Source organism: Anopheles arabiensis, chromosome 2 (assembly GCF_016920715.1).
Source record: "Anopheles arabiensis isolate DONGOLA chromosome 2, AaraD3, whole genome shotgun sequence".
In the NCBI taxonomy this organism is placed as follows: Eukaryota; Metazoa; Arthropoda; class Insecta; order Diptera; family Culicidae; genus Anopheles; species Anopheles arabiensis.
The window spans coordinates 47836741-47861772 of NC_053517.1; the positions used below are offsets into that span (position 1 = coordinate 47836741).

Consider the following 25032-nt stretch of genomic DNA (forward strand, 5'->3'; position numbering starts at 1 on the left):
TAAACAAAGCAGTTCGCAGAAAAGCGCAGCAAAGCAACGTCCATCGAAGAAAGAAACAACGCAAAAAGTATGATTTGCCAGTCCCGCATGGCCAATCGCGACAGTGCAACGGGACAAGAAAAGAATCAAGCAAAAGCAGCCAAAGCTCGCCACGATTGAAGTGGGTACGCAACCGTACGCTTTGCTAATTACGTAAATATAATAATAAGTTTAATAACGCACGGGGACAAGCAGGGCGCTGGTGCGAGGTGGCGAGAGGTGGTCGATACATACAAACGCAAATTGAGTGCATTTCGAAAGAGGTGTGAGTAAACAGTAGTGAGCAAAAAGTGATACACGGGGTTGGTGCTTTGTGGTGAAACTTCCCCAAGGTAAGGAAATCGTCCAATTCAGTTTAACAAAACTGCCCAGAAATCGCATCGGATGTCGTGTGTTTGTGTGTATGTGTATTTTGCGTTTTAGCGACTGATGCGAGGTGGATGAAAAAATGGGCCTGTCCAAACTGGACGACGATGCCAATGGCTGTTAGCAGCCTAACAAAGTAGTCTCTGCATTTCTTCCTGGGGGCCATTCCGTCGTAGTGTAGATAGAGAGCAGTTTGCAAGGGGTGGGAGTGTGTGCCCGCGACGGGGTTGTTTTCATCGAAACGAGCGAAACAGAAACTACGACGAAACCGACGTTACTGGTCGCTCTCACGCACACATGCAACGGGTGTGCATGTACGAACTACGTTGGTGTGTTGAAATGATGTTGTTGTGTTGATGTTGTGTGTTGTGTGTAAGGGAAAGGGTGTCCGGAACTCCGGAGCAGTGCGTGTAATACCTACAACAGGAGCGAGAAAGAATGCTGTGTTTTTTTCTTCTGTTTGCAGTATTCTTTTGTGCATTGGAGCTAAATAGAACGTAGTTTGTTTTAATGATTGGAAAACTATCACTTTTGAAAACTCTTTCTTTTCTATTGCTATTTTCATATATTTTATTTTCTCTTTTCTTTTACAGGGATATTTTCTCGCAAAACGAATATCCACAATTTGTCCACTTTTCCGTGGAGTGGTTGGCGTGAAAAAACGCCCGGAATTGTCGGTGGAGGTTTTGACAGATCGCGCATGGTGCTCTGTTGTGTTTAGTGAGCGAACAGCTGGTGGTAAAGAGAACGTACGGTACGGTGTGCGCGGGTGTCTGAGAGCGTGAACAAAGAAATCGCCATACGCAGCGGGCGCAGAACAGAGAGGGCCTCTGAACCACGCTCCATTGCTCCATGCAGGGCAGAGCGAGAACGAAACGGAAGAGAATCGAAGGAACCAACACACATGCAAGCAGGGCTAGCAGCAGCACCAGCAGCAGCATCGCAGGCAGATCACAGTAACCAGCCGTTAGAAGCAGAGTCTCTCCGCTGGTGATCCCGACGTTCACTGCTGCCGCCGCTGATTCGGGGCAGCCTTTGTAGCCGTAGCCTGGGGTGTGTGTGTTATTAAAATTGCAACGTTCCATAGATCAGCCACACTAGCCGAGTGGGAACGGACAGGACAACCCTTCCCCTGCATTCAAAAGTGATCCATACTTCCGCACACTCACACACACACACCCGCACCGTCGTAGGTAAAACTGCGAAGATAAGGAAGCGATTGAACGAACTTCCAGCACAAACTTGTCGATACAAGTTGCGAACGGAAACCTTCCCCTAAACCCACCCCCCACGGGTCAGGAGCACAAGCAAACGAAGAAGAAGAAGAAGAAGTGATCTCATCGCGAGAAGTGTTCGTACTCCGTGCTTATTCCGTAGTGTTGTATGGTGGTGTCCCTTTGTTGGAATAGCATTAATTTCTGTGTTAGCGCTAGCTCTGTGGTGGTGTGGTGGTGTACCCCTGTTTTTCTAGTTTCTGTGACTAAAGCGTAGCGCAAGTGGGGAGCAGGCATTTTAAATCGCGCCCGGAAAGAGTACGCAGCACCTGCAGAAATAGCTGGACATTGACACGGCGCAGAAACCGGGAGGAAACCAGGGCACACACGCGGGCAGCCGATAACAGCACTCGACGCACGCCCCACACACGAAACGTGTTCTAGCGTGTACAACGTGTCGCCAGGAGTGACGAATTGCTTTGCCCTACCACAAGTTTTGGGAGGACCGTAGTTCGCAGAGTGGCGCGCAGTTTTTTGTTGCGGTTTTTCTCCCTCTCCCCCAGCGGCGGCTTGCGCTTTGCTGATCAACCCAGTCGTCGATCGTATTTCCGTCATCCGATAGCCGGATCGGCGGCGGATCAGCCACGGACCAGCAGCAACAGCACCATCGTCCGTATCTTTCTGCGTCATCATGCCCTGGTATGCGCCGTGGTCGGACGTGATCAAGAAGAAGATTTGCCGCTTTCTGCTCCAGCGCTATCTGGGCCGGTTTCTGGAGGAGAAGCTGACGCTCGATCAGCTGAACGTTGACTTTTACAATGGCACCGGAACCGTGCACAACGTCACACTGTACTGCCAGGTGAGAACAAATAAATCTCCCTATTTTGCCTTTTACACCTTGCCGTTCCTCTGGAAATGTCGGTTGTGAAATGTCAATGTTGTTAAGATTGGGCGCATGGCCGTGATTTAATGACGATCGATGATATAATGATTGTACTTGTAGTAGTGTCAGAGTATCCAAAAGAATAGAGCGATCTGTATGTCGTCTTATCTTGCCTGTGGAGTTTTAACTGTCTGGCCCGGACTGGATTGTTCAAAATAACACAGCAACAAACAGAACCAAACAAAATAACATCCCCCCTCTCGATATATGTCGTCGCCATTGACCTACAAAAGGGAAATGGTCTTGTTTTGATACGCGGAGCGATAAGAAGTTGCGAATTGATTAGATGAAAATGTGGAATAAGAACGCCTTCAACGTATTGAACCGAAATCCAATCAAATCATCATTAAAACACCATCTCGTGGAATGGCAATAGCAGTACCCAAGAACAGATACACCACAGTCTCGGGCTGGAGGCAACACAAACAAGCCCCCAAATGATGCACACTTGCCTGCTGCTACTAGGTCGGGTTGCTGGTTGGGCCATTTCGCAATTGCGTTGTGTTGTTTTCTTTGTTTCATTTGCGTAAACAAACGCGCAGAGTGTTCCGTGTGGTGACGACACGCGTGTGACGACTATCAGATTGTTTGCCTTGTCCGTTGTTTTTTTCGTTTTCTTTATCGTTAGGTCCATTTGGATCAATGATAATGAATAAAACTGTAGTGCAGGTGATGGATGAAGTTGTGCGCAGCTGTTAATGATGAGCTGTTTGATACCGAAGCCAGGAATATAGCAACAAGTAATGTATGTGAACTATTGCTTCACAAAAGTTCGTAAATCAAACAAACTATACAACGAGCTCTCTGGGCATGGCAATAGAATGGACTGCCGATATCAGCCCGATCCCGTGCCATGTTTATCAGGCACTGTCTGGGAATAAAACACACCACAGCGCACCCTGTTGCCTGTTCTTCTGTTCGCGAATCTGCGTCGTAGTGAGTCGTTTGCTACATTGTGTAGCTTTCTAACATTCCTATGTAAAATTGGAATTAAATACGTCTTTGATTATTCGTCACTGTATGTCGTCGGCAAGAGGCCGACAGGCAGGCGTGTAGGAGTATGAGAAGCGTATTATAATTTTAGAGCTGTTCGCTCCACAACTTGTGTGTGCGGCCGAGTGGTGGAGATCATCGGTCAACTCGATTCCGAATTCGCAAGGGCTTGCAACCCGGCCGCCGGTCGGTGGGAGGAAACAGCTATAAATAGTGCCCGAGGGGTGCGGTGGGAACTTGTGTCCCCCACCACCACCTAGACAGAGACGCGGCGACATATTTCGTCACGCGGCCGGTGAGTGCGCCTTACCTTTGAGGATTTTTCTGGTGTGTGTATAAGTACCGTTTTCGCCCCGGCTCGCTGACAACAGCACAATCGGTGCAAGCTGAACAAGCCCCAATGCACACTCCCCAGCTGCTGCTACTGCTGCATCAAGTGAAGTTTTGTTTTGATTTGGCCGAAAGATGTCTGCCAGTTGTTTATGGTCACGGCAACAAATCCCTGCCCGCATTCTCCGGGGGACCGGGGCGGGTTGTGTTTGAGTGTAGCTGCGGTTGTTGCAACTGATGAGACGTCGTTAAGGTGTGTGTTGCCCTGGTGGTAGTGGTGGTGGTGGGTTGCGTCGGGGAGGAGAATGTGTTTCCGACGAGTGTCAATTGCGCGTTACCCGGCTGGCTGCGCGCCCCTCTCTGATGGCGCCGTGACATTCTTGTGCAGCGCAGCGAATGCAAGAGGCTGCAGCGGATTCAAGAGGCGCAAAGTCATTCCGTAAAAGACTTCCCGGTAGCAAGTTATGAATGTGTGAAAAATTGGCAACATATGAGGAATTGAAATCGATTCACTTCACAAAACAATTCGAGTAGCTCACTAAACAATTCAGTGTATTTTCTATACAACATTTATTGCTATTGCTGCTGCGTTCTTCTTCTATTAGGCGTAACGTCGTCCTACGAGGACATGCCCGTCCTATACAATACATGATTTCGAGACTTAATTCATTACCACACAGCCGGGATGATAGTCAATCGTTGCCATTGGGAGAGGCTTCTTTCTAGGTTTGAACTCATGACGGGCAAGTTATTGAGTCGTACGAGTTGACGATTGCACCACGGGGCCGCCCCTTCCTGATGCATTGGATGATAGTAATATGTGTTGCTTTTAGTGGTAAGAACTGTCTCAACCTACGCACCGATACGTATGTGTGTGGGGGGGGGGGGGGCGATCAGACACTTTAAGATGAAACGCTTCAATGATTAGACCCCTTCCTCCTTCTGCCACCTCTCTATGAAGTAGTATACGCAGCTTGTGGGTTTGCTTTGTTGCTGATGCTTCTTCTTTTTTATTTCAAAGATAAGCTTTTGTTGCTGTTGCGTTGTTACGCTCGACCGTTTATCATGCATCAAAGGTTTGTTTTTCCTGCAACAATTTCCGTATTTTGCGATACTCGTTTGTTGCCAGTGGTAGAAGGGTGGTTTTTGCATAGTTTTCCTTCGAAAGAGAGATACCGCTGAGCAGTGTTGGTTTTGTTTTGTTGCCTTGAGAGAAGGGCACAAGAATCAGCAAATGGTTTGTGTTTTGTTTTGTTTGTTTGTATTGCACCTTCTCAAGTATTGGAATTATTGGTGCGCTTTTGTGTGTTTCTCTCATGCCCAATGATATATAATGAAGGCTGTTGGTGTGTGGAAGGAAGTTGTTATGTTAAGATCCCCACTACCAGTGTCCCTTTTAATGTATATCGATATCGAGGTTTGTTGTTAAAGTTACAGTTTATTAATCGCACGCATTATTCAGTAGCACTTCCCTTAGCCCCTAAAATATACGAAAATCCCGTGTTCGCGTGTATTTAGCTTGCACGGGGTTGGTTGTGTGAGTCATATGGTAGTGGAGCAAATGTTTGTCCAACAACTCCTTAGCAAAGTTTGCTCGTTTCCACATGTCGTCGTCAATTCGCGGCTGCTTTTCTGTTCTGTTTGTATGTTGTGCTGTTTCGCCACTCCAAGAAGCAACCGCAAGAAGAACTCTACACACAACGCGATCAAACGCTAACTGTGCTCGGCCCATTAAACCCCCGGGGAGGGGAATGATAGGGATGATGGTTGTGGAACGTTGGCTGATTGAAACCGGTTCAAAGATCTTCTCCCTCTTAACAGCGGCCAACCGAAGGAGTGGTGTTGATGAATATGATTTGGGGTTGTTGTTTTTTTTGTCCATGCTTGGGGTGTCGGTGCTCCTGTCCGCTTTAAACTCCATCATGAAAGTTGATGCTGATCTCACCCTCAAAATTATTGCTTTGGGTTTCAGCTTTGGTTTTATCGCTAAGCGCTATCGAACACCGGGTTGTTGATTGTTGTTTTATTGAATGTTTGTCTCGTCACGCAGCTGCTGACCGATTGCCCCAACACTAAGTGAGCAATAAAGCACTCGACAGTGTAATTGAACATTGGTGTGCACATAATAAAACTAACAAATGCGTTTGAACTTTCTATTTCGCACGAAGAGGAATGAATTTATCATAAAATTGTACACTACTCACCTTATTCGCGGAGGGTAGTTTAGTTTCGGGGTTTTCATTTGTTTAGCTTTGTGAGCATCGTGTAAATCAAATCATTCCTCGTTCGTAGAAAAAGAAAGATGTATCCAATCGCAAACCTCATTCTGCATCATATATTCTGTGTATATTTTCCCTGCAAATTCCAATTCGCCCTGCTGTTGCTCGTAAAACGCCAATATCTCGAATCCAAAGCACCGATATCGTTTCCTAGCCATGCTGCCACTTCCTTTGCCTCGACCCAGACGCGTGCCAGTCGTGTCAAGATTGCGGGCAGGGTCATGTGAGTTCAGGTGTTTCCGGCTCGTCTTCCTAAATAACACCCCTCGTCGTGTTTGCGCCGGGCACAGTCCGCGCTTTTTTGCCCACAGTTCCGGTGCGGAAAATGAGACAGTATCAACCCTCCAATCCCCCCCCCCCCATACCTTCCCAAGAAACTAGATTGCGGGGGGTGGGGGGGATGGTGCAAGGGCTGGTGGCTGAACTATTGGCTCTCCAACACACAGTCCCGCGTTCGTTTAGTCTCGTTTGAACTTGTTCCTTCTGTCCAACTTCTCTTTGTTCGTTCACCCATTCATCCAGACGATTCCTTCGAGCTGCGTTTGTGTCCCTTCTCTGCTGTCCCGTTTCCCCGATGTTGATGGGTTGATGGGTAGATTTTAGCAAACGTTTGCTTTACATCCTTTTCTCGCTATCTGCTGGGTCGCGGGTGTGCTTTCCTCGCTTCCCCACTCGGTTCGATTGATAATCGCAGACCATCCTGCCCGCGACCATACGTTCCGGTCATTGCCGTCGTCTGCGCGGTGCATGACACCGTCAATCTATGGCCGGAAAGGTTAATCCACGGTGTTATGTGATAGTGATTCCTCAACTCCTCACCGTTGACCGTCAAAATCTACACACCACGCGTTATGCATCGATACCTTTTCTTTATCACAATCCGTGCCGTGCGTCTCGAGGAGTCTTTGTTTGGATAGTTCTCGCTTGAAAGGACGGGCAGTGGCGGCGTATTCTTTACGCTGGTTTTGTGATTTGGTGTAAAGTAAAGTAAATCCCGGAAAAAAGCATATCCATTGAAGGTGTTTGATTGGATAGCAAATAAAATTCTTAAAAAGACAGCCTTCATTTATACGATTTGTAATATTAAAGATTTGCAAATTTCCCGCCACATTGCCCTTTTTATCTCGGTTGTGCATCGTAAAATAAAGTGCAACTTGCCGAGTCTTTCACTGAGGATGACTCATGAGAGAGCCAGAAACAAAACAAAGTTCAGTGTTTGCCATTATTTTCCCGTCTTCTGTCTGATGCTATTATGGTCGGAGGGCTCTCTTTGTTTTTTTTCCCCTTCCGAGACCCGGCTTACCCCGGCGAAGGCGTTCGTTCGGCCCCGTTTGTGTGTGAAGGAATAGGTAATGCAGGAAGAGAGCATTCACACAGCATAGATGAAGCGCACCGTTTACACAGTGAGTGTATGTGTTTTTTGTTGTTTTGCAAAAAAAAAAGAAGAAATAATTATCCTGTGTATGGGTATGTGTTTGTTCGTTTATTTCTGCACAAAGGAAGTTGGGTAACGTTTCCCTTCTTCCAAAAAGCAAGAGATGCACCGAGGTCATTAATAAATGCGTCTGGATATTGTTGAAACGTTGCCGGATGCATTTAATTTCCATTTTTGTTCATACATTTATAAGGTTTTGTTTTACTGGGTAGTTCGTGCTGGTACAGGAATGCTGATTGATCTGAGGTACTCTTCAGATGTATAAATTTGGTAAATTCGCTCCATTATTTTATGCATTTGTATTATTTTGCAAATTGTAGCTCTGTTATTCTTCAAGGTTTATAAATTATTTATTATTTGGCTGTAGCTTAATTTAATAAATCAAATTTAAACCCATTCTCCAATACAAGCCGTGTACACAAGCCACCGTAATCAAGTGCAGTAAACTTGTCCATCCTCATTGCTTTCTTGTTCATCGACTGCTTTCCAATCACATTGATGTGCTGCGAATGGTTGGTCCCTGTCTGGGGGTCAAATTCATTACCAGTTTGATGGGAGACGTGGGGAAAAACACCATTCATGAGTCGTGATAAATCAATCCATTTCCGAGCGAATTTGACAAAGCAAATTACTTCTGACAGAGTGGTTTAATTAATATCGCTCTTTTTGTGTACCACCATCTTAACACTTTCCTCGTTTCGAGGGGATGGATGTACTTGGAATACTTTGTATTGCTCTTCTCGAACTCCTCGCGGCTACTCACACGACCGGTGGACCATCCATCCCTATCAAAGCGCCTGTAAGTGCAACAGACCACTCCTTGTCACACTCCGCCGAACAGTGTTTACTAACAAAGCCTCTCGAAAGCCCGACCGTCTGGCAGTGATACGGAGTTGAAAAGCCATCCAACATCCTACCCTACTACCCTACTTCGCTGGATGTGATACTGAACAACACAGCCCAGCCACACATGTGTCGGAGTAGTGTCGGAGCCGTCAACAATTTGCCCCGCGAGACCCGTAATAGACCCAAGCATCATAGTCGTTATCTGTCACGGTTGCTCTTACTGTCTGCTTGCTCCACCCTGCTTGCTCTGGGAAATGCTCTGGACTCCCTTTTTTCGTTTCTATTTCACTGATTTGATGCTGATTTGTCGTATGCGCGTGTCACGGGCAATCGGTTAGAGCCAGGGATGTTTTATGCCACGTCAGTCGGGAGGGGTGGTCCCATCACCAAGGGGCAAATTGTGGTACTGGTAGCAGCCGTTCGTTCGGGCGATTGTGGTCGATGCGTTTTATTTAGTTTGATTTGCAGGGGGTTAGGGGGTGAAAAAAGCACCATGAAAATTAAGTCAGCGTTAGGTGATTGTAGTTCGTGGAGTAATATTATCATTATTTAAAATTAATATTTGAACTGAAAGATAGTTGTACAAATGAGATAAAACTTCAATGCTTTAAAGGTTGTTTTACCCTATTCTACGTGATTCCACAGATGTTTTTGAAATGGTATACCGACATTTCAATGATTACATTCCAGCACAGAGTCTTTTTGCTGCTAGATTAATTTTACAGTAGAAATGTATTACATTTCTTCTCCTCTCCATAGCGCTTCGTGAACATTATGGACAAACCCTTGGATGCGCTTAACGTTCGTTCGCCATCGTTGCGTCTCCCAGCTGTGCAGACTGAACGGTGCCAACTGTGGTGCTGGCATTCACCATTTGACGCCAGTCACACTACACTCTGGAAAGAAGTTTCTTCCACTTCCGTTTGGCCAACGCAGGCAAAGGAAAAGTGCAATGAGTAGCTTAGAGGAGTAGGAAGCTGTGCTGTGTGTGTGTGAGCGCGCGAGGTTATCCGAACAAAGGAAACTAATCATACACCTCATGTTATCGAGGCTTTCACTTCCCGATCTCCCTTTCGCTGCGCGCTGTTGTGTTGTGGATATCGAGACCGACACCCGGGACCACAAATGCTTGTCACAGCGAAGGGGGTACACTTGAAGTGGAGATACAAACTCCCGCATATCATGCTTTGCATGAACAATTGCGATCATTGAAGGGTTTTAAGCAGTTGGAGAAGATTCAAGTTGTCTTGGCGTTTGTTTTACTGGCCTATTCCTCACAGCTATGTTCTGTGTGGAAGCGTTTGATCGTATAAATCACGCTAAACCGTTATTGTTTACTACCGACCGTTAGTGGTCGATTGCGCAGCCACGTTAAGTAGAGTCGACGTAGCTAAAAGGTCATAACAAATTGCAGCAAAATAATCGCAACACTTCCACTACTGCCGTTTCGATTAGTTCTAGCTTGGTGTCAGCTTGTCGTTTTTAAGCTCGTGAGACTTTGAGAAGTCTATGTCGCACTTGACTCGTTTGGACTTATGTTAGTGCAACGAAACTACTCAAAATATGCTTCACGTCTTCTTGCAGCAGTTTGTTTCACCGCAAGGTCAAGGATCCCATCGTAAACAAGAAGTAATCGCAGATGAGTGACCATACCTCCGATTGATAACCATGTTTGGAGGTGCCTTAAAGGCTTCCTGATGTAGCTCAGACATGCAAAACCCAGCGCCATCAAGTTGAAGGTTGCGCCGCGTGTGTGATCGCGATCGCGCGCTTGTAGTGTTCCACCGATATACACACACACACACACACTCACACAGAGACCGACCCCCACGGTACAGTGCCACACACAACCGTACATCGTACACACGCGAGAGGGAGGTAAGCGCGTGCGCTTCATTAACAGCTGATTGCAGCAAACAGCCGTTAACAACGGTCGCTCGATGAGAGCGGACGACTCCTCGCTTTGCCATGGTCCGAGTCGGCGACGTCTTGCCCGCCACTGTTGCGGATCGGATGACGGCCGTAAGGCGGGCGCGGTGCGTGTGCGTCGAACAGTCTTTTGGCCTACAGCAGCTCCTTGAACCTGGGAAACTGGCATGTTTTTGCTTGCCACTGTGTGTGTGTGTTTACGTCCATGTACACGGCTTGACAGTAGCAGTGAGTTTGTGAGCAGTGTGTTCGCACTGGTAGGGGTGTAAACCAGCGCCAATGTGAGTGTGTAACCATCTGGGGGGCGGTAGTAACCCACAGCAGGCTGGTCCGGTTCTTTGCGGCCAGTCCAAAAATGGAACGAAAACCTTGTAAGAGCGCGGCGCAACCGTGGAAAAGTCGTCGGTTCTCTCGACTGCGACGCAAATTCACTTCTCGCATCCGCGCGGCTGGTGCGCGAAATGCTCTGGGCAAGTGGACGCAAAAAGGCACGCGGTGTTAGTGTGCGCCCGCTTGAAAAGGTTGATGATATTATTTGCGTTCAAATTTCCGTCCCGATAGCTCGCGCTTACACACGCATTGACACTAACGCGATGCGTACCCCTTTTGATTGCGACTCCCTTTGGCGTCGGTAAATGCGTTCTGCGCAAAACCTTGTTATTTTTTTTGTTGTAAATACAAGTTGGGATGGAGTTGTGAATGGATGACGTGTCTCCCTCTCCTGCAACAACACGCTTAAGCAGCAGAAAAAATGGAAATTTGCTCGTATCAACACACGGAATTTGCGTGTCGACATTTTCCTGCCCCACCGACATTAACCTTGGGAGCGGAAATTGGTGCCCCCGTCGGCCGCGTTCTACGTACGTATCCGCACGCAACTCCATTTTCCATGACCATGACTAACCCAAACCTCGCAACCCTCGGAACGGGTGCGGTGGGTAGGGTGAGTGTGGGACCATTTAAAGATATAGCCAAACAGCACTTGCGTTTTATTTCCTTCCGAAATGTTTGCTTTTATTCTGTTACGGGTTTTTGTTTCTTCTATCGTTCTCCAGCCGCTAACTTCTTTCATCATTCGCAATACATTTGCTACAGCTTCTTCTTCTTTATTTTCCTGAAAGGAGAAGCAGCAAATTGTACGATGGTTTTCCGGATGTTTTGGTGTGTCGTAGGCAAGCAAAGAAAGAAAAAACAAACGCCCGAAAAATTGGCACATCGAACCAACTGACCTTGCCCAATCGATGTACCATTGGGGAAGCGACGCTAGTAGAAAGCGTCGTCTCGCAACGTTCACTCGGGGACATGTGATTTTGTTCAATGGAATGGAAAAGAAAAGCATTTTTCTACTATACAACGATGTGTTTAGAGCTTTTCACAAAAAAAAACATACGAATGCACGGTGTGCTTCTTATCACAGTGTCGAGTGCTTTGTAAAAACTGTTTGAACAAACATCGCCTTTACACACTTGGCAAAGCAAATCACGTACCAGTTTTGACATGAGCCGATTAGAAAGACTTAAAATTTCGATTCTTAAAGTGGTTTGTCCAATCGATTCGCTTGCTCGTTATTATTCCACACCTTGCTTGCCTTGCAGCAGGCGCATTGATTTGCTAAAGAATCTCATTACAATGCTAACGACACAACGATGGCCCGGTTTAACCCTGCCACCTAATAAACTGAATTCGGTTCCACATTGAGGACCGATGCACATCCATTTGGCAAACGTTTTGTTTGTTAGTGTCCCCCCTGAACTAGAAAACACACCGACCATCATCCATCTATCGATAGAATTTAAATTAATAATGCCAAAAAGTACAAAGCGGCGTGCAAGAGATCGAGGGATTCCGGTTGGCCACGGACGGCCCGGGTCGCGGAGGAGGAAACGTCACTGTAATTGTTATGCAAACGCGTAGAATTGGCTCTCTGCAGTAACGGTTGTGATTAATATGCCACGAGCTTTGGTTCGCTCACGTGTAAGGGGTGCGTTGGGGACGAATGGGTTGGGTAGGTGGGATTGAGCAGGGTGTTGGCACGGCATGTTCTTGGGAGGGTTGCTTTATGACAATTCCGAGTGGGGTTGGTTGATTGTTCCCTCCCGGTAATGTGTTGTTTTGCAGATCAGTATGTTCGGTGTGTCGTGGTGGTTTTGTTTAACCATTTACTGTAATGTGTGTTTATTTACTACAAAAATGCAACAAAATAAAAAAAAAAACTTGTGGCATTATAGTTTTACAATGATACAGCTTACTTACTTTGTGTAAAGTATACATTTCAAGTGCTACACATTTCCCCGTTCGATGACTCCATAGGAAGCGTTACATGACTGTTGACCTTCACTCGCAAGGCAATTACCAACTTTGTATGCTCAAGTACCGATTGCCCAATTGACACCAAAAAAAGCGTGTGATCTAAGGGCGTGTTAAATAAAAAGACACACACACGCGCACACTGTTGTATGTGTTGTGTTTCTTCAGGCACCGTCCTGTACCACAAACGATATACCCGTCCGTCCTGTTGGAAGTTCAGCATTGTTAGTGAAGGAGAAGGCAACGATCGCAGCGTCTTCGTTGCTTCCTTCTGCCTTGGCTGACACGTTTTCCTGTGGGAAAGGCGGGAAGGGTGTAGGACCGTTCGCTCGTTCGCTCAGATGTAAAAGTCTAGTTACAGTATAATCGGCAGCTAGAGTGTTGACACGAACACACCTTACAGGGTTTTCCAAGTCATTTTCGAATGTAAATATTGTTTGTCATTGCGTGCAAAATCTTATTCCACATCACTCTGATATTTCCTTTCCATCATACAGAGTTTTCCAAGTCAATTTCCAATGTTAACAACATTTTTCATTGCTTGCGGGATGTTTTTCAACAGCTGTCAAATGTTGTAATTGCATTACAATAATTTGTCAGTTCTTCCACATGATTTTCAACACGTTTCAAGCTGGCTTGAGTTTGACAGTTCTTTGTAGTGTGTTGAAAATCATGCGTAAGAAATGAAATTTTAATTTGATGCAAATACACCATTTGACAGCTGTTGAAAAACATCTTGGTGGCGGTGAGTAGTGATGTGCACATTTGAAAATGACTTGGAAAGCCCTGTAATAATTGTCAATTTTTCTTCAGTATGATTTTCAACACTTCAACGATCTGTTGCCATCGTTTTTTCACTGGGGTTTGAAGGGTTTGATCTCATCACTCGTTGACCGTTGAAATGTTGAAAATCATGCTGAAGAAATTAAAAATTACTATGATGAAAATGAAATATCAGAGTGATGTTTAATAACTTTTCTTGCACGCGGTGAAAAACAATGTTTACATTGGAAAATATCTTGGAAAACCCTATATTCTCACCTAGGGAGAGAAGGTTTACCACACTGAAGAGATACGCGCCAAGTTCGATGATGATGTTAGTATTATGGTCTAGTCCTCCACGTGGACTTAACGTTCAAAATTCTGTATCAAAACATATATACAACATAAATTACACTGCAAAACAAAGAGAAAGCGAAAGATTGTTATGAAAACTCAATGAAAAAATAAAACCCTAGCGCAATAATGATTGGCGTGTCCCACATTGCATGTCACGCTAGCACTATTCCTGCGTTGGTAACTTTACACATCTGTATAGATCAAACTCGTTGAACCGACCGACGGCCGACGACCCACACACAAAAGATTCATCTGTGTGGTGATCTCGCGCGCGTACTACGATGTTTGCACGCACGCACCACGTGGCAGCAGTCTATAGCGACCGAGCAAAACGTGCGCTCCAAACAAAACGCAAGCGATTAGCCGAGGCGTCTCTGGCCGAGATGCTCAAATCGTGGCGAAGGGAGCACACACTGCTTCCTGCCTTGCTCCACGTGCTATGGAAGTGCTCTTCCGTCGCGCGGTACTGTGTGGCGCTGGTCACAACGCTACAGAACGCAAGCGAGAATCACTACTTTTGGATTCACATTCAACACACCTTCTATCGGTTTAAAGACCGTCGTCACTTCCCCCACGCTACCGTCCCGAGTATACATCGCTTGAAAACTCTTTGCTGACCCTGAGCTCTCCACGGGGACGGAACGCGGAACACATTTGTTTCCATTTCAAACATGTGTGTGTGTGTGTGGATGGCCAGCGTATTCATTTTTGTTTCTAGAAACGCGCCACAGCACCAAAAGCATCAGCACTATGTGGGTGCAAATTGTTGCTTTTCTGCTGTTGTTATCGTTAGCGAAGATGAAGCTGTAACCTTCAAACACTGTTCGCTGTTGGCATTTGGGTTGGGCGGTTGACGGTGGACTTTGGAGTCCCCGAACGGCTTAGCGTTTGTTGACCCGAAAACGTTGTTTGTCCTTGTGCGCAAGATTGGGGCAGTTGGGCATTTAATCAGCATCGACAGTGACGCCAATTCACTACGATATCTTGCTCATTTATAACACGTGCACTCATCGCTTCAATTGTTGCTCATCTTTTCAATTGTTCCTACTTTTATTTCAGGCCTTAAATGAACTCTGCGAAGGGCAAGGATGGGGCATCGAGGTTACCGGGGGCCACATTGGCTCGGTGACGGTGAACGTCCCGTACGAATCGCTCCTCGCCAAGGACAGCTCGATCGAGGTGTCCAACCTAATGATAAGCCTGCGACCGAAGGCCCGCCCAACCGATGGCACCTCGATGCTGGAATCGATGTGGTCCTCAATGTCCAGCTCGATGCAGCTGGCACAGGAGTATCTGGAACGGGAAAGTACCGGCGGAAGCATAGCAGACGGCTACTCGACCCACAGTGGTCGAGGAGGAGGAGGAGGAGGAGGAGTCAGTAGCAGCGGTGCATCTGGACAACAATTACCCCCGAGTGCCATGGAAGGGTTGGAAAACTTTGCACAAATCATTGACAACGGTAAGCTATTCATTGTCACTGTAATTCGGAATGCAAATATTCAAAGAGGTCAATGCTATGTGTAACCGCTTGCGGGATGCAAAGTTGACCACAAACATCTTCGTTCGGAGGCCCTAATTTTGGTGTAATTTTGTTCCAAGGTTCAATGCAAAGCCAACGCTACCTTGATCGTACTCCCCACATTGAGGAAGTACACAGCACACAACGCAAGCCGCTTAGCGCACATGTTCAGTTTGACCTATTTTAGCGGTGCGCAACGGGCAAAGTCGGCGATGATTAGATTGGACGGGGGGTTACCTTTTAGTTTGTTGCGCTAGCTGTATTCTTTACATACTGGCTCAAGAAGAGAGGTGTGAGTGCGGTGCGCGATAAGTTGAAAGTTCTTAGGGAACTGGGCCTGGGGCGTTGTTGTTGACGCTGTTTTTATGTACGTTATCTCAAATGTGGCTGTGTGCGTGTGTTGGTGTCTACAATGTAGCGAAGCACGCGTAGACTGAGTGAGAACTAGGCTGGCTTTCTTTGGCCATCCCTTACGCTTACGCGGTCTCAGATATATAGATATCTCACCGCACTTAAGATATCTCACCTTATGTATTGACTGCGTTGAACTTTAAACGTTATCCATCATCAATAGATTACTCTAATTAATACATCTCAACATCTCGTTTACAGTGCTAAATAGGATTAAGGCAAAACTGTTTGACACCGAAGTAAGAATAGAGTATCTGTCTCCCGAGGGTGACCGAGGGGTAGCTGTGATAGTGAAAATCAAAAGGTAAGCTGTACAACTTCCCCCCCAAACAGTGTCTGTTGTTATTAATGAGTGTTTTTTTCTGATTGCAGTATCGATTACCAGAATGAAGCTGGTAATGATCCGCCGGACCGTGCCCCCAAAACATCGGCATCGTCGTCGTCGTCCGGTTCGGATGTGTCCGACCACACGGTCACAGGCGGCAGTGGGGGCGGCCGGCAGCAACAGCAAGAGAAATCGTTCCTAATTGCGACACACGCCACCCATCACATTACCATCGAAGGCATCACATTCTACACCGAGGAGTTCCGGATAGACAATCCGCGCATGCGTCGTCGCCAGCAGCAGTTTGCGGGGGCGGCGGATCCGTCGGTACCGGAGTATGCTGCAAGCATGATCGACAGTGAACAGTTCCGTAGCACGATCTCACACATGTCGGAAGGTGGCAGCGGTTCGCCCCCCGGCGGTGGCATCGATGGGGATGGATACTTTAGCTATAGCAACACAACAAGCGCATGTGATAATAGTAGCCCTCCGATTGGCCGTGACGCGGGGGCCGGGTTTTATAGGCGTAGCAACAGCAGCGGCACGGATCGGGAAACGGACCCGAGCGAAGAGGAAGAGGGCCCCGAGAGCGAGGACGAGCTGGGCGATTCGGGCCTGCGGATGTATCGCTCCGGCGAGATTATCGTCGGTAAGATCACCTCCAAGCAGGAAATCCGGCTAAAGATGAAGCAGGCGGACAATCTGCCCGGCCCGAACGTGGAGCTAGAATTGTCGGTTGGTTCGATTCAGCTGTTCCTGACACCGCGCCAGCTACACTCGCTGGTATTGGTTTGTGATAGTTTCTTGGGCGGCAACGAAGAGCCGCCACCCCTCCAGGCCGGGCAGAAGGCGTCCGGTGGCAAGCGACAGGAAGTGGCGTCCTCTGCAGCAGAGTTGGAGTATCAGCAAAATATGACGCGCATGGGCGGCGGAATCGGCATCAATCAGGGCTGGTCGCTTGCCGATCCGATGCAGACGATGATCGAGGAGCAGGCCGAGTTTTTGCAGCGGGACGCATACCGGGGCGACGACGGCGAGGAGTACTCGGAATCAATCATTTCATCCACCAGCTCGATGACCAGCTCGTTCACGTCCAGCAGTACGGCGTCGAGGACGACGGCAACGTCGGCCGCCAGCCGGAGGCGCATGATCGATCCCGACGCAAACGCTGACATTTCCAAGTTCAATGTGCGCGTGGCCGCCCTTGCATTGGTTCTACTGCACGAAGATGTGCTGCTGGAAAGCAGCCAGCTAGATACGATGCAATCGCCCCTCTCCGAAACGAGCGTGCAGCAGTTGCAGACGAAGGCTGATCGGTTCTTCCGCTCCATCGGTAACTTGGGCCTCGGGCTCGGCACTAACGACATCAACAATGCCGGACTCGTGCTGGACAGTGGCTGTGACTGTAACCATCTGCGATTGCTTCTCGCACCGCTCATTCTGGAGGGCGATGAGCAGCGAAATCGCTGTGGATCGTTGCTGCGCTTTTCGATTTCAATTGCCCGAGCGGATCTGCGTGAGGTACTGCTGGAGGTTTCGGTGCCGCTGGTAGAGTTTTACCGCGAACAGCGCCCGAACAGCTCCTCGCTACCGAAGCGGCCCGAAATTAACATCAGCTTCGAGCAAAGTTGCAACGCGTTGCGTGGCACGAGCGGTAAACGGTTTTCGCCTCCCCGTACGAAAATTCACATCATGATGGCTCCGTTCCTGACGGAGTTCGACATTACCATCCTGGATCGATTGAGCGCGCTGCTCTATCAGTCACCGTTTGCGTCCTACTACCACAATGCGGGAGGCTCTTCTCCGGCTGTCCCATCGCCAAGCAGCCCAGGGACTGCCAGTGGTCGCGCTTCCAAGCTCGAGGCTAAAACCGATCTGCAGCTTGAGTCGCTGTCGGTCGACTTCCGGTTGCGGTTCCCCATACCGGACCTACGGCCGATCCACGATCCGCAACGGGTGCCCTGGTGGCGGCGCAACGTGCGGCCCGACTTTCTTCTGCTGAAGCTGGAAATGGTGCGTACGGGCATTGCTTTGAGTCCGCATCCTGTGTACGATATTTCGGCGAACGAAATTAAGCTGTTCTACTACGAGGCGGAACCGAAGGGCGCCGGCACTGGTTCTAGTGGTGGTGTAAATATAGGCAAAACTGTGATGCAAGAGAATGCCGCACCCGGGCAGGTCCCGGCGGTCGAGTACCCGCGAATAATAATCGAAATCCCTAGCGAGGCCGCGTTGCAAAAAGCGCTGGAAGAGCCGGTGCAATGCGCCCCGGATAAGAGTCCCAAGTGTAGTTCGACTACGAAACCGCACGCATCGAAAGCAGCGGGCGGCACGGGACATCATCGCAGCTACGAAGAGAGTGACAGTGATCCAACGTCGGGCGAGAGTATCGGCGTCACTACCGGCCGGTGCAAGGAGGATACGCCGTTCAGCGCGAAGCGCGTGTGCCGGGAGAGCGATACTCCCCATTCGAAGACATCCACCTCGGGAGTTTCGGACACTCCGGAGACGCTCACGCTGCCCGGGGACACGGACGAAATGAACACGTTCTGTACGTGCGCGATGAAACGTTCGAAATTGCAGATTCGCCTGGATCTTCCCGTTGTTAGTCTGCAGCTGAAGTAGGTTTTCTGTTTTGCGCTACATGATTTTATAGCTATGCGGATGGTACTAACACACCGTTTGCTTGCGGTTTGCAGGTCGAAACATCTGTACGAAGTGATCTACAATCGCATCAGCACGGATCTGCTGCTCTGGGAACCTAGCGCTCCATCGGCAACGGCTGCGGCGGAGGCACAGCTGAACGCACAGAGCACTGCTCGTGTTTCATTCCGCGAACCAGAGATCAATCTCACTGGCATGGGCATGATGGACTCGATCTACATGCCCTACACAATGTGCCAAAGTGGAATCCAGCTAGGTAATGTATTGCGGAATCTAAATTCTAGCTACTGAAAGAAGAGATAAGCTTCACATCATAATATTTGTTTGAATACATTTTGCAGATTCCAGCTCGTCGGCCACAAATTCTGAATCGGAATCCGACTCCGATGGTATTTTCTACTCGGTGTATGATCGCACGCGCAGCTCCAACCTCGATGGCGGCGGAACTGGGCGCAAATCGTCCTCCCACTCACACCGCAGCTCCTCCCATGGCGGCAAGCTAGCACCGTCGGCCGGCGGTAGTGCCGATCGTAATGCCAACACCGTCGCATTCCGGCTGAACATTGGGCAGGGTGTGTTGACGATGTTTGCACCCGTACGCGACGCCCAGAAGCACGTCATTCCCGGCCAGTTCGGGGAGTTTGTGATTCGATTGAGCTCGGGCTACGTGTTCTCTGTGAGCGGGTTCCATGGCAACGCCAATCTCGGCTACCTGTGCATCCAGGCCAAGTCAGCTGAATTCTATCACTGCGGGCTGATTCCGACACCGTCCAACAATCCGCCGTTGCGCTTGATCAACAGCGTGCTGCCGTCGTATTTGCTGAGCACCCTGTACCCAACGCCGAAGAATCTAACCCTCCACGAGCAGCGTGGCTGTGCGAACCGGGACATGATTTCGCTCGCCATTCAGATCAAGTCCGTGCCCGATTTGGCAATCAAGCGCATTCGGATGGCGGCCGGCATACAGCTGACCACGCTGCGGCACCATTCCACGCTGCCGCAGCACGCCTGGCTAACGCAGCTGCTCGATATGCTAGACGTCGTGGACTACCCGGTGCAGGGCTACGTGCCGCTCGGTGTGGTCACCGAGATGCATCTGCACCTGTGGGACTGCGCGATCGACTATCGGCCACTGTACTTCCCGTACCGGGCCGTCATAACGGTTGGTTCGTTCATGATCAGCAGCAACATTACTACGACCAGCAGTGGGCTAACGCTGAACTTTATCGCCGAGGACGTTACGCTCAGTCTAGCGCCGCAACAAACAGCTGCGGCGGCATCGTCCGGTGGAAAGGAATCGTCCGGCAGTGGCCATCAGGTGGCGCAAAACAGTAGCAAAATCACCGTCCTACCATCGAACGAGCTGGTGTGCGTGGTCGTGGTTGGGCTGTTCGAGATTTCACTCATGCTAAACGAACGAGTGACGGTAAAATTCCCCAAGTTTGATTTGCGCACTGCCATCAACGATGTGCACGTGCGCACGTGCGCAGACTCTGCCCGTGCGTTGGCCCAGCTGATTGGCTACCTGGCGGCGGAAGGAGATCTGCTGCTGCCGGACGGCGACATGGATGCGGAAGTCCCGGTGGGCGGTTCGATGGGCGGAAGCTCGGATGCAGCTGCGCTCGGTGCCGGCGGATCGTTTGAAAAGCAGAAGGATATTGGCGGTCTGCAAGGGCTTCCGATGGGTGGCGAACCGGAGGGCGAGTTGCTGCCGGTACGTCCGCCCTCGAGCGCCTCCGTCGTCACGCCGAAGCAGCAACAGCACGTCAATACGCTGATGGCCGATGCGATGGAGGAAAGCTTGTACATTGAAAGCACGTCGAGTGGTGACGGAGCAGGGGACGATGCATTGCTCGGTGGCGGTCGTGGTGGCGGTGCAGGAGTAGAGATGTTCTTCTTCCCCGACGAACGGGAGCGGCTACTCAAGGAAGGGAAGGAATCGACCGTCTCGGACAGTAACAGCAACAAGCGACGCTTCGGTTCGGACGATGATTCGTTGAGCATCGATGATGGTTCGAGCATACCGTCGTCCTACCATGACGACGATCACTATCTGCGCCAGCATGACCGGCAGCAGCAGCAGCATTCGAATCCTTCCAGACCGGATGTGGATGATGATAATGCAAGTGTGAATATGCGCGAGCTGATGAACTTTGAGCGATCGGTGCTTGGCCAGCCACCTATCAATTATGGCTTGGGAGACGATGATGATGACGATACGGGCGTGGAGGCGCTGCCGCAGGTGACGAAGGAGCTCGGCGACGTTAACAAACTCAATCAACACCGCGCAGAGTCTGCCGGGGGCAGTGGCGTGTCTCATTTCCCCCAGCGCAAAATCAGCTCGGACACTGACGATGATTTTTGCATCATTGCCGACGAGGAGCGACCGCATCGGGACGATTCACACAACCAGGAGGTACCGGTGTCGGAAGACCCGATCCGCATCGTGGACAACCATTTCAGCATACCGAGCGGCAAGCCGGATCTACTGAAAGCGCCCGAAGATTTCCCGAGTGCGGTCGAACGCTACACCATTTGCGAGATGACCGTCACCTGGCACATTTACGGTGGTCGAGATTTCCTCACCAAAGAGGACCGACGGCGCAAGGCGAAGCAACCGTCAACGGCGGTGGGCGGAGCTGGCAGGGCGGAAAAACAGACAACCATGGCCGCGGGCGGTGGTACCGTCCATCTGCCCACTGCCCTGCCGATGTCCGAGGCGTACAAATCGGGCGTCAGCTACTCGAAGGGTTCACCGTCGGTCAGCTTCGTCGGGCCAGCCAGTGCCGCTTTGGCGAAGCTAACCTGGAAAACGCGCGGTGGCCCCGACCGTAAGCACGACGTGACGATGGAAATCCATATCAGCAAGGTACAGTTTTCGCACGAAACGTACCCATCCAGCACGAAGGAAGCCTCCCGACAGGTGCTGCTGATCAACGAGCTGGAGATCGTGGACGGGCTGGCCGTGTCGAACATCAAGAAGTTCCTGTACCACCCGAAGCTGCCGAGCCGCCCAACGAGCAAGCAGAGCACGAACCACATGGTGGTCATAAAGGCGCTCCACATGCGCCCGAATCCGGCCCTGCCGGCGCAGGAATGCTGCCTGCGTGTGTCGGTGCTGCCCATACGGCTGAACATCGACCAGGACTCGTTGCTGTTTTTGATCACCTTCTTCAACCAGCTCGGTGGCGGGGGCGACATCCACGATGCGACCGTGCCGGCCGGCCCAGCAGCGGCGGTGGGACGTTCCTCGCAGCAAACCACGCCCGCCCACCAGCCGCCGGTGATGACGGTCGAATCCGTCCCCGATGCGGTCCAGGAGCTGCAGGCGAAGAAGATGGTGTCGGAGAACCTGATGCTGCTGATCGAGGAGGAAGAAAAGCACAAGGACACGCAGGAAAGCAGCGCGTACAGTGAGGCTGGCGATTCGGCACCGATTTACTTCCGCAATGTCATCTTCAGCCCGGACGTGCCGATCCGCATCGACTACCACGGCAAGCGGATGGAGCTGTCGCACGGCTCGCTGGCGGGGCTGCTGATGGGCCTCGGCCAGCTGCAATGTTCGGAGATACGGCTGAAGAAAATCTCCTACCGCCACGGTTTGCTGGGTGTGGACCGGTTGCTAAACTTCCTGCTGCAGGAGTGGCTGCAGGACATTAAGAAGCATCAGCTGCCGAAGATTATCGGTGGCTTTGGGCCGATGTACTCGTTGGTGCAGCTGTGTAAGTAGACCTCCAGCGGGAAGGCAGTCGTATCGCCGGAATGTGTTTATTGTTTATTTTTCCTTCGTTGCAGTTCAAGGTATTTGGGATTTGTTCTGGCTGCCGATCGAGCAGTATCAGAAGGATGGCCGAATCGTGCGAGGATTGCAACGCGGAGCACAAAGTTTCACGGCCCGCACCGCACTGGCAGCGTTGGAGATTACCACCCGCATCATACATTTACTGCAGGTAATGGGGGAAACGCACAAAAAACACGACGACCCGGAACCAGCACGCATTAATTTTGTTTTTCTATTTTCAGATAACGGCCGAAACGGCATACGACATGATTTCGCCCGGACCATCGATCCGTCGCGGTAGAGGCAACCGCAAGGGCAAGCGGAAGCGTCTGCACCCACCGCAGGATATTCGCGAAGGAATGTCCAACGCCATACAGATAGTACGAGAGGTAAGTACAGCGAAAAAGCGACGGAACTGGAACAGGAACACTTTCATAACGCCATTACCCATTTCACATCTCAACAGGGTATTACGGAGACGGCACACAATCTGGTAGAGATCACCGCTCTCGAGCACGATCAGAAGGGTTACACCGGGGCCGTCGGGGCGGTGATGCGCCAAATACCACCGATCGTGGTGCAACCGATCGTGTTGGCCACCCCAAGCCACCAGCAACGTGCTCGGCGGTGTCAAGAACCAGCTCGTGCCGGATGCGCGTGCCGAAGCGCGCGAAAAGTATAAAGACGATGTAGAGTAATGCTGTGAACGCTGTGTGCGTGTGGTTTAAACTGGAATGCTGGCAGAGTGACCGAAGTTCGCTATCGAAGCGAATCTATTTTTTTTTTGTATGTGTATGTGCGTGTGTTTTTTTATATAGTCTAAACAAAGCAGAATGTGTTCCATAGAGAGTGAGCGCGATCCGACGATCGTCTATATTTTTATTTCGGTCCTTTAGCTCTTAGCATGTGTGTCTTGTTCAACATGTCAACATTCTCTCTCTCTCTCTCTCTGTCTCTGATAAATAGGGTGGCAAGAGCCCTAAACTCTAAGCTAAGGCAGCTGTATAAATAAGAATCTTCCAGGATTCACAATATTTTTGTCACTTTTTCGTGCACTCGACGAAACGAAACTTAAACTAACCCCATAAGAACTAAGTGATGCTAAAACGAGGATAAGAAAGTCGGCAAAGTAAAAAAACAACCATTAAAGTGGAAACAAGAAGATCCATAAAGTTTAAGATGTAAACAGAGGCATGTCTTATCGATAAACTGCTCTAAACCGAAGACTATCCGAAAAGTACAACCCACAGTTCGAGCCACCTGCCTAAGCTCTATCTAGTATGGCGAATTACAGCAACAGTTCACTATCAGCTGATGTTCATAGCAGGAGTTGGCGTAAAGGAATCCACAGCCTTGGTAGCCGCAGCCACCACCGCCGCCAGGACCACCAAAGCCACCCGGTCCACCGAACCCCTGTCGACCGAAGCCACCGAACCCTCCGAAACCTCCGCCTCCGGCTCCACCGAACGGAGCCGCTCCGTTGATGGAACCGCAGCAGCACGCATCGTGGTACACCTTCTCGTCGCAGTAGCTATACACCGACGCATCGCACAGTGGACAGCCCGGCAAGGATCGGGTGCGTGGTATCAGGAACGTCGTCCGGACTGCTTCATCCCGGGCACTGTTTTGCGCCTGCTTGCTGTCTTTCGTGCCCATTTTAGCGGCGGCGGCGGCATCGTCGTTTGCCTGCGATGGTTTGGCGGGATCTTTCATCATCATGCTCATGCTCATCGAAGACGGTCCCGATGACGGTTCGTCGGCAACAACGGTCGGATCGGCCGCTACCAAAGGTCGCGGAAGAATCAACTGCTGTACGACGGGTGATTGTAGAATTTTTACTGAGTGCGGAAAAGGGAGAGAAAAAAAAAATAACGACAACCGGTTACAAATCAGATAAGTGAGGTGTACATTTTGTTTGAGAGAGTTGACTGTATTTCTTCAATTGTTTTAACAGTTTCAAAGTTCGTCACTAATCAGTACGACAACGAACAAATCATCGGTTAGTAAAGGTAGGTTTTATTGTTTATTTATTTATCGGTGGTGGCCGAAAACAAATGCATGGTTCTAGCAACGAACGGTTGTTGTTCAATTCCACCTTATGTGGAGCGTACAGAAGTAGCACCAAAAACTTGACTATCCCCGGTTGCGTTACTTGCGATACTAGCAAACCTCTCTAAGTAGTAAATCATGTAAATAAAAAAAAGAACAATGCCGGCAGAGCACCTTAAAGTGTTGTCATTAGTGCTGGGTAGTTGGGAGCGAAGTCATGGATCAACACCGACTTCGGTGCGCAAAATATGACTCCGACTCCGGATCATAACCGATTTGACTACGAATCAGTCCGGATCAATCCGCATCAGTCCGGATATTTCCGTATCAGTTCAGATCAATCTGGATGAGTCCGAATGAGTCTGGATCAGTTCGGGTGAGGCCCGATGAGTCCCGATGGGTCTGAATGATTCTGAACGAGTAGTTAGTTGTACGTTGTAATTGCTAATTCCCAAAATGACTGTCCATTTTCGTTCAGATAAT

At 49.6% G+C, this 25032-nt stretch overlaps 2 protein-coding genes across 2 annotated transcripts in view; one reads left to right on the plus strand and one right to left on the minus strand.

Annotated features, from left to right (window-relative positions):
• On the plus strand, positions 1 to 23688 carry LOC120895311 (autophagy-related protein 2 homolog A). Its single transcript, XM_040298545.1, is given in 11 exon segments — positions 1 to 164; positions 999 to 2478; positions 14860 to 15259; positions 15932 to 16034; positions 16103 to 18676; positions 18755 to 18975; positions 19061 to 22441; positions 22515 to 22669; positions 22743 to 22889; positions 22967 to 23101; positions 23103 to 23688. Coding segments are annotated over 10 exon segments (7380 nt in total). The 5' UTR covers positions 1 to 164; positions 999 to 2310; the 3' UTR covers positions 23199 to 23688.
• Positions 23211 to 25032, minus strand: part of LOC120895358 (DEAD-box ATP-dependent RNA helicase 30) — a 5477-nt gene continuing 3655 nt past the window's right edge. The window contains exon 2 of the mRNA XM_040298659.1: positions 23211 to 24338. Coding sequence (XP_040154593.1) covers positions 23776 to 24338 — 563 coding nt within the window. The 3' untranslated portion in view covers positions 23211 to 23775. The remainder of the gene's footprint in view (positions 24339 to 25032) is intronic.